Genomic DNA, 15,561 nt, shown 5'->3' with positions numbered 1-15,561 from the left:
CCTGCATTGCCTGATGTTGTATATGGATCAGTATCTATATGCTAATAATAAAGTGGCCTCATTGGCATCAGCTGGCTTTACCTCCTCAGCTTGTTGCCACAATATACAACCTGAGGCTCGTTGGCGTGGAAATGACGTGCTCCGTAAGTTTTGGCGAGCCCATAAAGGATGGACTGTCCTCAGTGTCTCACTGAACCACAGAGCAAGACTACAGGAGCCGCCACAGCAAGAGGGACCAGAGAAGACCAGGCGAGACGTGCACAGGCGAGAGATACCGGTCTCGATTTTTTATGGGGCGGAGGGAGATAACTAAACAGTGAGAGCATATTTACTGGAGGCACAAAGTGGAGGATAAAAGGCGAGCACCCTCTGTTTGTGTGTGTGCATGTGTGTGTTTGGGGGGGGACTGCGCCGTTCAGGGGACACACAAATGTGAGCGACGCGCACGAAAACGACTCAGGTGCAGAGAAAGCAAACTGGCGGCGCACTTAGGATGCAGAAGTCACCAGTGGAAGATGCAAACTTCTTCTCCAAATATTTCTTCTGGTAAGACATGCTTTAAGCTGAGCAGCTGTTTTTCTCTGGATGACCATGTGCAGATTACCTCAGCATGCTACATTTGAATGAATAAATGACACTTTGAAACATTTGGTGACATTTTAGTGTGAGAAAACCAAAGGTAACTTTGGAGGTCTCCGCTTGCTCCAATTGTTATTTTGTCTATGCGTGTTTGGATATCCCGAAAGAAACTTTACGTCTCTTTGGGCAGATGAGGCAGGGCACAGGCTATTCTGTGAGGAGATTAAAGTAACATAAAACCACAGAAAACAACTGTATTCTGAAATGCTGATATACCGCCATGCACCCTGCTCGTGTCCTGTTTCTTTACTTAGAAATGCGTAAAACGGTCAGCTGGTTTCAAACTGTGGGCGACATGCGAGTTGTGATCCGATGAGGTTACTGTTCTAGAAAAGGGTGTCAGGTGGAGGTAGAGCTTTCGAGGCTCAGTGTTTATAGAGAGCGGTCATTTACATGAAGTGCAACATTATTATTACAATTTGAGGTTTAAAGTCCAACTATACTGATCATTATTAGATTTTTTTAAAGATGTGCTGCTCTCAGAAATTCCCTGGTTCAAAATCTATTTTTATTTTAATATTTTTTTTGTGAATATACTTCCATAAAATCATAATACAACATTCAGTTTGAGCTGATAGGTGTGCACTGATATGTCCTCTGTCCACTAATGAGAGGTTCCAAAGAAAGAAGCAGACAGAAAAGGTCAGATGATGTAAACTATTGTATGTCACAGCCTTTCTTTAAATGATTCAGTCACAGGGACTAGCAAACATCTGACTTTATCTCCCCTCTCTGTCATTAGTGTGACTGTGAAACCTCTGGGATTACTTCTATTACAACTAACACCAGTTTACGTTAAGGCTTCCAGACACCCCAACGCTGGCTTTTATGCAAAGTTTTTCCTCTCACCACACACACACACACACACACACATTTAAATATCTTCCCCTAACTATAAAATGTATTTTATAGGTGTTTCATACTACTCTATGTGTGTATGCAATGTCTTTCAGCAGTGAATTTTAAAACCAATGCATATACAAATACATTTTATAGCCAGTTTTTGTACATGTTGGACCATATCTTCTCACATATTCTCAAGTGCACAGCAGTTATTTGACCTAGGTTTAAACAGCTGATACCCAACAATCTGTCTGTGGTTTTCATGCAGGTGGACGTCACCGCTGCTGAGGAAGGGCTTCAAAAAGAAGTTGGAGCTGACAGATGTTTATAAGGCTCCTTCTTATGATCTGGCAGACAACCTCTCTGAGAGACTCGAAAGGTTTGTGCACTTCAAGTTTGTGTCCCTGACTATAGTAAAACAGATCCTATAGTCAGTAGTCTTCTCCCCTGATTCAGTGATTATGACATTTGTGCAAAGTGGATCTCATTGTGGTGTGGTTCTGGTGGAATGCTGAATAACCTAATCAGTATGTAAATCAAATTCCACCATTATGTAAGAAGAGGGACATGACACTCAACCTGTTTGGTGGTTGGAGATCATGTTATACTGAAGAACAGTAACATTTCTGTCATTTGAGGGAACAAGATACCCTAAAGTTGTTAGTAAGGTGATCTCTTAAAGGGAAACAAATCCATCCAGACCCATATTAACATGTTAAAAACTGTAATGGCTCCATTGCATTGTTTGGTGTGGCACTTTTTACACAGATTGCTTGCTAAATACAAACCTGGTAATTTTGAACATTTTGAGTCTCAGAAAAATGTAAATTTTCTCTGATTTAAATCTTTTCTAGTTTGTTTAGTCCTCTATGACAGCAAACTGGATAACTTTGGCTTGTGGATAAAGCAACACATTTGAGGACGTTATCTTGGGCTTGAACATTTTAAAAAAAAAAAAAAAAAAAAGACATTTTATAGACCAAACAACTAATCATTAATCTAGAAAATGTTTAACAGATTAATCGATAATGAAAAGAATCATTATTGTTGCCATACACCATAAACACAGATGTACCCAGCACACTGTATCTGCTATGCTCATAATCTTTAAAGTAAAACCTTGTAAGATGAATTTGTATAAAAAAAATGGAATCTAGAAGCCTGCACCCTTGTGATGTTCTTCATATGTGCCCTTTACAAATGTTTACAGTAGTCATCTTTCCCTCAGAGTCAGGTTGAAGTATATGGGCTGGCATTTAGGCAGGACTAGACATAAACCGAATGTCTGTGTGCCAAACAAACAACCAAGATGATGGGCAAGGTTAACTCTTATTGCTACTTTCACTTTGTCTCTCTTACTTGGTTTATCTTTCTCTCACTGTATTTCCCTTTTCATCTCTATGACTGTCAGTTTTTTTGCTTTCTCTACCCCTTTAACCATGAGGCAGCCGTACACCCCTGTTTCACTCTCATTATTTACTCTTGACGGTATCGGCTGGTCGTTAGGAATCTTGATAGAATCATGTAAATTTAAGGATGTTTATCCCCTTCTCTCCCTCCCTGCCTTTTTGTTTGTTTCTGAAAAATGCAAATGCCTTTTTGTTGTTTTTTCGTCTTCGTCTGTGTTACTTTCTTCCATTTCTTTCTTTCACTTCTTTCACCTCTCCATTCTTTCTTTTACTGTTCTTATCTCACTGATTAAGTACCACATCTCAGTTAGATGTTAACCCAAAAATGAAATAGCCATGTCTCCTCTTTTTTTCTTTTCTTTTCTTTTTTTGCCTTGCCTGACAACTACAGCAGTGTCACACTGGCCTTGCCTCTTGGTTACCCAGGGGCCCCGCGTCACGCTGAATGGTGCCAACAAGCCGGTTAATGTACATGGGTGTTAAAAAGTCGACCTTTAGAAAGGGCCTGGTGCCCACCGGTTGATGAATGAGCAGTGGTGGGTGATTTTGCTTTCATTATTCCGATCAGGCAAACAGTGAAGGCTTCTGGGAATGTGAACTTTACCTTCCATTAAAGCATGCTGTGTACTGTCAGCCCCTTCATCACCCGCTCAGTTCAATTCAATGAGTTTTTTTTTCTGGTTTGAAAAAGATGTCATTATACTGCAAAAGCTGATAACGTATAGGAAGAAATCTAAGTATCTAAAGTAGTCAGGTTTCAGTCCAGAAGCATCTTGTTGAAAGGCTACATTGCTAACCATTAAAGCCACTAATAATATACCAGCAGTATGATTCAGTGATTGTTCAAGGAGGCACCAATCTAACTTCTGCTCTCATGATAATAAATTCCATTAGTCAGCCTAATGTGGCTGAGTGTACAGTCTTTAGGCTGACATTGTTGGATTGGTTGGTGTCTCTAACACATTCCCCTGCTTTCATCTTTTCTGGTGTGTGCATGTACCAACACTAGTTCCTTTTTTTGACAAACAAATATGTATACCTTACTGGACGGCACTACAGTTACCAGCTGGTCATGAGTAAATAGATGTAACAGAACATATAAACACTCAATGATCGGTCATCTCTCATCTAATCCTCTTAAACTGAGATAAATATACTGTACAAAAGTATACAACCTTACCCCTCAGTTTTCCAGGCTTGGTAGTGAACATTGTCATTCAACTTCAGGATCAGGATCAATATTTCAAAACTTTGTCCTCATACTCTGTTCTTCCTTATTGGTCTCCCCTCCTTCCTTTTCCACTTTTTCTCCCGTCACTCACCATTGAACTGGTCAGCCAAATCACCCTGGTTATAAATGACCCTCAGAGAACAATGCAGCTACTTACTGTAGCTGTAACTGCTTGCCAGTTGTGGGAAGTTAATCCAACAGGGTTGTAACAAGGCAACAAACTCAAACCTACAATAGCCAATACCCAAAGTATTTTTAGAAAAATCACTAAAACCTGCATAATACACATCACAACTGTTACAGGAATTTTAAAGAAAAACTCTTAAATAAGGAGGATCAGATTCAAAACATCAAAGTTTAAATTGAATTTATTGTTCTTGTACAAGAGGAGCGTTTCACAGTGCAAATTGTTAACAGACAATTTGCATATAAAGCATCTAAACAGTTTTCTTCAACATATCACCTAATGAGTAGCCAGTATGTCCCCAATCTAAATGTCACCTCTCTGACCTGTCCCTGGCCCCCATTCTGTTCTGAAATCCCTCTATTCATACATTAACCTGAACCTTACCTTACCCTGCCAGTCTCAGGAAAACAGCAATAAAGGGAAGTGCCTTCAAGACATGTAATAAATAGGAACAAACATTGTATAAGTTAAAACATCTAACTAGCTGTGTAACCCTGATTATTTAACAACAACGTTGAGATTCAATAGTTCTACCAAAATATAGATTTGCCATATTTGTCTAAATTAAATTCCAAAAATAAAAATACTGAACACTGATAAATGAGCAAAGAAATTAAGTCATTTTTTTCACGAGTCATTTTTACTCCTGATGTTTTTCTGTATCACATTCCAAACAAACTACTGATGGCCAAAGATTTGAAAGTCAACACACTACTGCCTCTCTACGACTGAATCATCAGCCAAAGTTTGAGAAAGGACTTTTAAAAACTGGATAGCTGGATTATTGCCAAAGTAGTAGTAGTCAAATAGAACAGCCACAGCCAAACCTTTGCTGGCATTTGGCTGGTGGATGTGTTATTCTCCCACCCTGCCTGCTGGTGTTTAACTGTGTTGTAACTCTGTCCTCCCTGCAGAGAATGGGACAGAGAGGTGGTGTCAGCCAAGAAGCAGCCCAGGCTGATGAGAGCGTTGGCCCGCTGCTTCCTCGGCCCTTTCGCCTTCTTTGGTATCCTCCTCTACCTCGGGGTGAGTCTCAGTCTGTCATCTGTGGAGGAAGCAGATCTGACATAACTTGACTTATGTCATAACTTAATGTAAAAACTAAAGTGTGGTATTAATTCTGCCATGATGGATTATACCCTTGAGATGCAGATATACATTTAGGATTCTTATGTATTGTACAATGTTATGTTTATAAAAGTAGAGAGATTAAAACTTTAGTTTGAGCCAGTGACTGGGGAAAACATTTTAGTGGTGCTGGATCTTAAGGTAACAATCCCTGTTATTAATGACAAGCGTATGTAATCTAATTGTATTATTTGGTCGATTATACAGCCGTGTTCCAGAGCAAGAATGGCTGTACACATCGTAGATATACATTTCCATTTGTGACAGAAATCATGATCCTGAAAACACTTTTTGAGAATGAACATTTATTTCATAGAGGAATCAAATTAGGTTTTTTTTTTGTTTTGTTTTATTTACTCTTAACACACAAATATCAGCTCATGATTACATTAGTTTTAAGACATCCCAGAGCTACCACCAATCCTTGTCCCACACAGCTGTTACTCCACCCGTACGTCTAACAGTGTTTAAAGTGTTGGGTGGTGGTGGGTGCCTATAGAGCTACAGTGTCGTGACGCACAAACATCACAAGCATGTCGCACCATAGTGTCCCAAACCTGTCTCACTGTCCCGGACTTCTGGGAAGGTGGTGACAGCAGCCATTGCGTCAGTTAGTACAGTTGGAGGAGGTTGCCATGCCGACCAGAATGCCTATTATATGTTAAAGAGGCTCTGTGGGGAAAACAGAAACGTTTTGGGGAAGGTTCTCCTTCTGGTTGTTTGATGTACTTAAATACAGCATTTACAACAACAGTTTACAACAGTGTTTATGTAAAGCTAGTTTTCACACCTTAAAAAGTGACTTGACTTCTACCTTCTACACTGGAAACAGATAAGCTGACTTTTTGTTCCTTAACCAGAAAGAAAAAGAAATAAAGAGTTGTTGTTATTGTTGTTGTTGTTAATATTAATATTATGAAATTGATTCATCTTTTATTGCCCTATCTTTTGGTGTAGGAGGCCTCCAAGACGGTGCAGCCTCAGCTTCTGGGTCGCATCATCGCCTCCTTTGACCCATTTCATGCTCCGGAGCGGAGCCAGGGATACTTCCTGGCCCTGGGCCTCTGCCTTCTCTTCACTGCCCGCTTCCTCCTGCTGCAACCTGCCATCTTCGGCCTACATCACCTGGGCATGCAGATCCGCATCGCCCTTTTCAGTCTTATATACAAGAAGGTATGGGATAGCAAAGGGTGTACTTATGAAACTAAGACTCACTTGTTTTTTTAGTGGTGAATCATTGATTTTAAAAATGTTGATATTTTTAAGAAGATCTTTTCTCATTCTCAAATGCATTTTTAATGACAATTAAGAACAATATTTGCCTCTTAAATGTAGAGTGTCCAATCACTGAAAACTTAGTAGTCCATGACACGGTGGGTCTTCTTCTCAGAATTGAACACTTACTACTTAAAGTCACTGCTGTAACAAACAGTTGTCCGTACAAAACATCCCAGCTGATAAGATAGACTTGTCAGCTTTTGTCTTGCGATTATTTTTAAGATTGGACAGAATGATCAGCTGAATGCTTCCATTTTGTTTATTCATGACACGACAACATTCCCAGAAAGCCTCTCACATTTGGAAATCCAGGAGATGCGTTCCACAGGCAGCCGAGAGGGCCGTGGCAGTCTGGTGTCACCAGCTTCCTTTCAAACAATTCACCTTCTTCCTTTGTGCTTCCACTGAACCCTGATCTTTGACCGTTTCAGACCCTGAAGCTGTCCAGCAGAGTCTTGGATAAGATCAGCACCGGTCAACTGGTTAGTCTGATGTCTGCCCACCTCAACAAGCTGGATGAGGTGAGGAATCCCAAGCTTTTTGTTAACTGATACTGTACAGTGTATTTCACAATCCCATAAAGCACTGATCTCTGTCATTTCTGACAATATTAATGCTCCAAATTCAAGTGTCAGTATTGGTCGTATACTGGCCTACACTTAACTCAAAAACTTTCAGTTTAAAGCCAGTGAGCATCAAAACGTCTATGTAGTTAAAACTCTGGCCTTCATGTGCTATTGAAGTGAAACTAACAGAAATAAAAGAATCCTCAACACACGTTTATAATTGTGTTTTTAGTTTAGTTTGCAAGCACATATGCAATTCACATTCAAATTGTGTGGACTATGATGCATCCCATTGTGGCTAAAGTCAAACAGACAGCACAGTACTCACACTGTAAGTGTGTCTTACATGTTCCTAAGCAGAGTATTCTGTAGCTGTGAATCAGTTTTGAAAAACATCAGTGTTTATACAAGACAACAAAGCTGGAGGGTGTGTGTGTGTGTGTCTGTATGTCTGTGTGTGTGTAGACTGAACTCAGTCTTGCCTTGGGTCTCACTGAGGCGTTGAATGTGGAAACACTCTGCAACCTGCTTTGAGACAATTATCACCTGGCTTGGATGCACCTCTCTGTCCCTATAATGCCCAGTTGGAGTTACATAATCTGTTCAGAATAGAATAGAAATAGAAACTAAAGTTGCATAAATATACGCACATCATATGCAGATGCAAGGCTATCTGCAAACAGCTTAGATGATGGGCATGAGTACTCGATTTGGAGAGTACTTGCATTTTTCACTATAGCAAGTATGATAGATCTACACAGTAGCAGATCATGTCAAGTCATACCTCACCATCTTTTTCACCCAGATTGTGTTTGACTCATTTACATAAACGTGTGAATCTTCATATAACAGTCTAGGACTGGACTAGAAAAAACACGTGCTATGCTGTCAGTATACGAATATACTCAGTGTTGCAAACCCTCATGTTTTCACAAAAATATGGCTCAAAAGTTTCTGTTTGTTGCTGGTGTAGTTGACTGTTTGACCTTTGTTGCACACGAATGCATTTCCAAATTGAGTTTATGTTGGTTTTAAGCAGAGAAGAGCTGCTGTCCTGCTATCTATTCAGTTTGATACTGAGACGATATTTCAGCAGTCTTCCTTGAACCTGAATTATTTATGACTTACTGAAAAGATTTTCCCTATTAGTCCTGTAATAGACGGTATCTTCCAGTTACCCGATGTACACTACTGTCACTGTGTGTGTGTTTGTTCCAGAGCTTAGGTCTGGCTCACTTTGTATGGATCACCCCACTGCAGTGTATACTGTGCGTGGGTCTGATTTGGGAGCTGATCGAGGTGAACGGCTTTTGCGCGCTGGCAGCTCTGACTTTGCTGGGCATCATCCAAGCCTGGCTCTCACAGAAGATGGGACCACACCGGTGAGGAAACTCTACCACAAATACACTTATATTATAGTATATATATATATCAGTATGTTACAGTACATCTGCTTCTATGCATGTATGATGTACTCGTAAGTTTGTTCATGTAAAACCTTGTCTTGTAAACAGGGTGAAGCGAGCAGGGATGATCAACCGGCGCCTGGCTCTCACCTCAGAGATTGTGGAGAACATCCACTCTGTGAAAGCATATGGTTGGGAGGAGGTGATGGAGACCATCATCAAAAACATCAGGCAGTAAGACACTAAAACACACAGCAGCTATATCACGAAAGGAAAATCACTACAGTTATTCTTTTCCTATCCAAGTTTATCAGTGTTTACTCATGTTTGCTTCATGCTGACTGTAACAATACTTTTGCTGGTTAATGATAGATACTAGAAATCCTCTTGTCCTCAAGACAAACTAAATATTAGATAGTGCCTTTTGTTCATTCTGCGGTCACTGTAGTTTTTCCTTCATGTTAGAAATGAGAGGGTGAAACCAGGGCATTGCAGTTTGCGACTGTACTTATAAAATTATGAAACAGCCTTTAAATAACAGGAAGTGATAAATGCCTGAAGTCCAGTATTGGTAGGTTCTTATACAGTTGTGGTAAAAGAAAGAAACATTTATTAAACATATATAGTATACAACTCATAATCTTTGAAGTCATTTAAGACATTTTTGTATACTATGTGTGTATTGATAATCTCATTGATAGACTGCAATAAATAAAACTAAGCAGGAAAAAGAATCCAGAGAAAGAGAGTCAGTTGACATCGCACTCAAAAAGTCTTTGATTGTACAGTAGGAATTGAATCAACCTAGTGCTAAAATTGAGAGAGAGATGTTACAACATGTGGTCAACCAACAGAACCACGCTGACATTGTTGTTGGCAGTTGGAGCCAGGATGAGTGTAATTGACAAGAACAATAAACGTACGGGACAGAGTTTTGGTGTCATGGTGCAGAAATATGTTGATATGTATCAGAGCTAACACGGAGCCGCCCAGACTTCACGTTTACCTGATAATAGCAGCATGAAAAACTGTTGTGGTGTTAACCAAAAAGCCATTTTGAGTTAGTGGCTGCTCTCTTTTGGGTTGTTGGTTATGTTTCTGATATGAATTATCAAATGACAAATGTATAATGACTTGTGGAATAATGAAATGGTGTCCTCCCTATGCCAGGTTCATTAAAGTCCCTCTGCTAAATAAAAGTGTTCATATTTGTCATATTTACTTCTGAAATGTAAAAGTCACTCAAAAAATGATCTTATGTTCTTTTTTCTTCTCTCACTTCCCTCCATCCTCAGGGACGAGATGACACTGACAAGAAAGATCGGGTCTCTGCGTTACTTCTACAGCGCCTCGTACTTCTTCTCCGCCATCTTGGTCATCGTGTCTGCCATCGTGCCGCATGCACTCAGTAAAGGCATCATCCTGCGTCGTATCTTCACAACAGCCTCCTACTGCATGGTGCTGCGAATGACACTGACCCGCCAGCTGCCAGGATCCATCCAGATGTGGTATGACACACTGGCACTGGTCAAGAAGATTGAGGTGGGTTGAGAAATGCACACCTGCTAGAAATGTCAAGTCTGCCAACAGACTCAGTCCTAAAATGTCAGTTTTGGTATTGGCTTTAAACAGAATTGAGCAGTACACGTTACTGACTGATGTACTTGCCTGTGTTTTGCTGTCTCCAGGAATTCTTGATGAAAGAAGAATACAGAGTGCTAGAATACAACCTGACCACCACTGAACTGGAGCTGGTTAATGTGTCTGCATCCTGGGATGAGGTTGGTTCATCTGATCTGTGTGTCAGAACTGAATGAGACCTAAAAGTAACAGTCACTGAACATTTATATCAAGTACTATATGTTTAGTGTTACATTTCCTCCACCAGGTGAGAAATATGTTTCCTAAACTCAAGTAACAACAAAATAAACACTGAGATGCTCACGAATGATATATCAAGAAGAAAATATAGACTCCTTGTATCTCTTGACAGCATTTCTTGATTGATCAAATTCCTAATGTTGATTAATCAGTCATTAATATCTTTTAGGTTGGAGTGACAATGATACAATAATATATAATAAGTGATGTAGGTTCTATTTTAAGTAGTTGTATGTGACATGTGACAGACAGTAGATGCCTAGTAAGCTGAGCATAACAAATTTAAAGCCTGAACTGGTTGTAATATTTCTTTGTGTGCCTTTAAATGGATCAGCCAGATTCATATATTGGTTTATTATAACCTGACTGCATCGAATGGTTTGTCATTGTAGGAAACTGTTTGTGAAAGCGCAAGAACTTGATCGGATACATTTGTCTATTACCATCTATTGTGGGCAAACCTCAACCAATCAGATCTATGTTCTATATAATATAGTCCAACTCTTCCCAAAGTCAGCAAATCAGTGCTCATCTTTCAACACAAAGGTACTCTCCAGTTCTGAGCAGAGCATCTATGCTAACCTCTGAGAACTAATTACTGATGCTTGATTATGTGATGTATTTATGTAACAACAACAACAAAACAGCTGTCAGCCTATAAATGCTCATTTGATTCTCAAGTGCCAGTATTGGTATCAGCCCCAAATATCCAGTATTGGTCAGGCTATAGGACATTTACAGCAAGGGAGTGAGTGATGTTTAAAGCTGTTAAAACGTCCACAACCACTAAATCCACCATGCACTACAGGCATAATAGTTAATTCCTCACCATCACTGGGAGTGGGTAGTATAATCTTATCTATAGGCAGAGACTGTAAACTTAGTCTAACAGGTGTGATTCATTGACCACCCAATACCGTGAGAAAACCAACATCCAACTGTGTTTTTTTCTGTCACTTTGCATAATTAATTATCCCAGTGTCGTCACCAAACTTTGCCTTTGCTGGGAACACTCTGAATCTCCCTTTGAGATTCAGAGTCGTGTTGATCACCTAATTCCCAGATTCTCCTCTTGCCTTCTCCTCTTCCTGGAATGTGCCATTCGCAAATGAATGGGAGGGGTGTTGCCTTTCTTTACTGCTGACAGCATGTACGTCAGCTCATTACAATGAGAATCGCACGTCAAACGTATACAAACTGCGGCAAGTCCTGGCATTAGAGGAACGATGACCCATAAAATGTCACAAGGGTCAATGATTAAGCTGGCAAGTCAAGCAGAGTTCCCCTTTTCTACCAGTGAGATGTGTCACCCATTAATCTTTACAGAGGCGGTGACAGATGAGGTGAAATAAGGCCATTGTGAGAGTCTTCTGTCTTTGGAGAATCTCTTGTTTCTCACAGCAGTTTGGCCCTGTGTCACTGAAAGCACGGCATGACAGACACGCTCACTGAGCCCTGAAGCAGGCAGTTATGTAAACTAAACGAAAAACACTAATCAGGTACATAACATGCACACGTACACAAACAGAATGATGCACACTTAGGCATAGTATACAGTACAGTAAAATCTGTCATACAGATCAAGTGAATTTCTGATTATAAAGATGCCAGTACAGTTTCACACATTGGGGAGTGTGTTTCAGTCTACCTGCTAAAGAAACCTCCCCAAACTTGGATAAACTGCTAAATAAAGTAATGCTGTTATGGTCATCTCATACCACACCTCTGCTCACATTTATTACTAGAAGTAGAGCTGTCACAAAATCAGTTGATATTGATGAAGAATTCATAGAACTCATATTGCAATATCTGTCTTATTACTGCCACATATAATATTGGACTGTGAACCACAAAGAGGCACTGGATTATTTACTTGATATTATCATATTGTGTTTTCTTAACACAATAACAACATTTCACTTGTAACTATCACGATTATCGTCAGTATTGCTATATTGTGACACTGCTAACTGAAGGCATATTCTGACCTGTGTGTTTCAAACTGCAGTGAACTGTGTAGACTGGAAGCAGGAAACAGAACATGTTGATATATGTGAATGTAAAGTCCAGGTAGAAGGCAATATCAGCATCTAGTTCTACTCAACTACCTGCTTCCTTCAAAAAACTAAACTAAACTGTGTGCCTTTTTAGATTATGTATATATTTAGATTAAGAAAGTTTTAACGCACTGATATGCTTGTTTCATTCAGTCCATACAAAACAGAAAAGACACTGATTTCTAACTCTTTTGCAGGGCATTGGTGAGCTGTTTGAGAAGATCAAGCAGGAGAACAAAGCAAACGGACACCTAAACGGTGACGCTGGCCTCTTCTTCACTAACCTCTACATCACACCTGTCCTCAGAAACATCAGCCTGTACCTGGAGAAGGGAAAGATGCTGGCGGTGGCTGGATCCACTGGTTCAGGGAAGGTACGTCAAAGACATTTTTTTAGAGACTAAAGTTGCGTTAAGTGTTGATGAATCCATCTACTGTCAGATTTTTGGTTTAAGTGACCTCATGCAAAGCATGGAACCTTACATGCTGACTCATTGCTGCAACAGCTTAATGCTTTAGAGTAAAAATGTAGTAGGATAAAGTGTAACCACGTTTTTCCCTCTTTATTAGAGTTCCCTGCTGATGATGATCCTGGGAGAGTTAGTGCCATCGGAGGGTAAAATCAAACACAGCGGTCGCATTTCCTTCTCATCGCAGACTGCCTGGATCATGCCAGGGACAATTCGGGACAACATCTTGTTTGGCCTGACCTATGATGAGTACCGCTACACCTCTGTCATCAAGGCCTGCCAGCTGGAAGAGGTACCTTTCATATCATATTATTTATTCTTTTTCCCCTCCCTTCCTCTTTATATCTTCTGCTCTGCAGATGTAATGGATTTCTGTAGGTAAGTTCAACCATAGTGGTCTTTATTTATTGTTATTTATTTTATTTTATTAATTTTAAGCTCACCGGAAATTGTTTTTTTTTTTAAAGTGGTAAATTGGTACAGTCGGTCAGTGTTTTGCATCAGCAGCAGTATTCATTCAGAGGCTTATGTGAAGATTTTATCGTTAATCATTTCCACAATATCAAAAGTCACATGACAGAGGACACTGAACATTGCTTTATCGCTTCTCATGTCTGTCAAAAAAAGTAACAGAAGATCGGATGATATGGTGATTTGGTATAACTTTAGAAATTGTAGCCTACTCATTTTCATTCAGCTGTGACAGCAAACAATTATCATTTTCCTCCAGAGGGGCAGTTTAGCCAAAGAGAGCAAACTTTATCCCAGCCTCCATGTCTTTGTGGACAAACAACCAAAGTGGATCACGCTGAAGTAAAAGTTTTAGAAGTTTGTTGGATATTTAGATACTTTTGTGCTGCCATAAAAACATCACCACTGGAATCCATTGTAACTGACATGAGCTGAAGCTGACCACAGCCACGTTCTCAATGAAAAACAGTAAAAACAAAGCCAGAGGTGTCACTGCAAAGAAAATGAATGTTGACTAATTATAAATCAATGACACAGAATAGCAACATTACTATTAAATGTCACTCAACATTACTAATTACAGATATCTCTCGTAAATTCATTTTTGCCAGCTTCCTTCAAGTTTGTTTCTCTTTTGTTGGACTGATGCTCTCTGCTCAGTTGTCTGTTTGGAGCCTCTGCAAGACATCAAGAAGGTTCAGGTTTCCCCAGTCCACATTTACACCCATTATATCTCACACACACACAAAGACACACATGGTTGCACATTCTCTGCCTCTTACACTGATACACAGACGCACACACTCGCACTCTCATCAGCCACAGCGTTGAGTGACGGCCCCTCAGCAGAATAATGTCTCCTCTGTTGCCATGGAAATCTCTCGTTATGTCACTGGGATGGAATATGAGCTTGTTGGTTCCCAGTGACAGACGTTCCAACACAGACGGGCAATCAGATCTGTGGAGGAAAACAAAACCCATAAGTGAGGTCATATTTTTGATATACTGTACATACATTTTATGCACAATTGTTTTTAAAAAAAAATACAGTGTGTAAAAAGACACAAAAAAAAACCCAACTGACTGTACATGCATGCACTAGATGGAAACTTAATAATTTATTTAAAAAAATTGACCCATTTTGACATGAATAAGACAAAATATACAAGATAAAAGCTGCAGTACATTACAGTTGTTGTTATGTTGATATTTTAAATATAGTTTAGTAGTATTATTTATACTGAAATCATTGCAGCGGCATTTATTTACTACCACGCCTCATCTCCTGTGGCCCTGACAGTGCCTCAGTGGTTTTGACAAAAACATGACATGTTGTCACAGCAAACAGAGCTAGCATGCAATATTCTCTCCAAGTCTCCACATACTGTAAAAACCAGCCTCCATTTTGTCTTTGGGCAGAGGCGTCAAATGCTAACATGAAACTGAAATAGCGAAAACAGTACTGAGCGGAGTCACACTGTCAGTTCTGCTGTATATTGTATGGAAATGACAAGGAAGTCTTCTAGTGTGATTCGATTGTGAATGTTGAGGAGATTCCTCTGAAGTTTTGTTAAACAAAGACAGAATGTTAAAAAGCAGCTCACCTTCACACAGTGTTGAGGCTGACGCATTGTTTCTTTGTTGTCACTTGTGGTACTTAGCCATGTTAAGCGATGTCTTGTATTAGTCTTAATAATTAGTTAGTTAATAAGTAAACAGTTCTTAACACTATTTCTTAATGGTTTCCCTTACAAATCATTCAAGAGGCTAAAGATTACTTAAAATGAGGAGAGAAAGTGTGCAGAGGATTTTCTGCTCTAGGTAAAATCCCCAAGGCAACCCTGACAGCCAGAAGTGAAAACCAGAGCAGATTTCTCCAGACAGAGACCAGACCTTTAGTGGGCTTGTGCCTGTAACTCCTGACTATTGTTGCCCCCTGAAGCACCAGACATACTGCCATGGGTGGTCTTCCCACTGTAAACTCATCTTTTGCCT

At 39.8% G+C, this 15,561-nt stretch overlaps 1 protein-coding gene across 1 annotated transcript in view; it reads left to right on the top strand.

The window, feature by feature from the left end:
• The first annotated feature begins 206 nt into the window (after window positions 1–206).
• Window positions 207–15,561, top strand: part of cftr (CF transmembrane conductance regulator) — a 33,379-nt gene continuing 18,024 nt past the window's right edge. Inside the window, exons 1-11 of the mRNA XM_019261484.2 lie at window positions 207–546; window positions 1,751–1,861; window positions 5,224–5,335; window positions 6,395–6,610; window positions 7,147–7,236; window positions 8,500–8,663; window positions 8,796–8,921; window positions 9,983–10,229; window positions 10,376–10,468; window positions 12,823–12,999; window positions 13,196–13,387. Coding sequence (XP_019117029.1) covers window positions 494–546; window positions 1,751–1,861; window positions 5,224–5,335; window positions 6,395–6,610; window positions 7,147–7,236; window positions 8,500–8,663; window positions 8,796–8,921; window positions 9,983–10,229; window positions 10,376–10,468; window positions 12,823–12,999; window positions 13,196–13,387 — 1,581 coding nt within the window. The 5' untranslated portion in view covers window positions 207–493. The remainder of the gene's footprint in view (window positions 547–1,750; window positions 1,862–5,223; window positions 5,336–6,394; window positions 6,611–7,146; window positions 7,237–8,499; window positions 8,664–8,795; window positions 8,922–9,982; window positions 10,230–10,375; window positions 10,469–12,822; window positions 13,000–13,195; window positions 13,388–15,561) is intronic.

Source organism: Larimichthys crocea, chromosome X, assembly GCF_000972845.2.
Source record: "Larimichthys crocea isolate SSNF chromosome X, L_crocea_2.0, whole genome shotgun sequence".
Classification (NCBI taxonomy): domain Eukaryota; kingdom Metazoa; phylum Chordata; class Actinopteri; family Sciaenidae; genus Larimichthys; species Larimichthys crocea.
The sequence above is the reverse complement of the archived record's forward strand: the minus strand, read 5'-3'. Positions and strand labels throughout refer to the sequence as shown.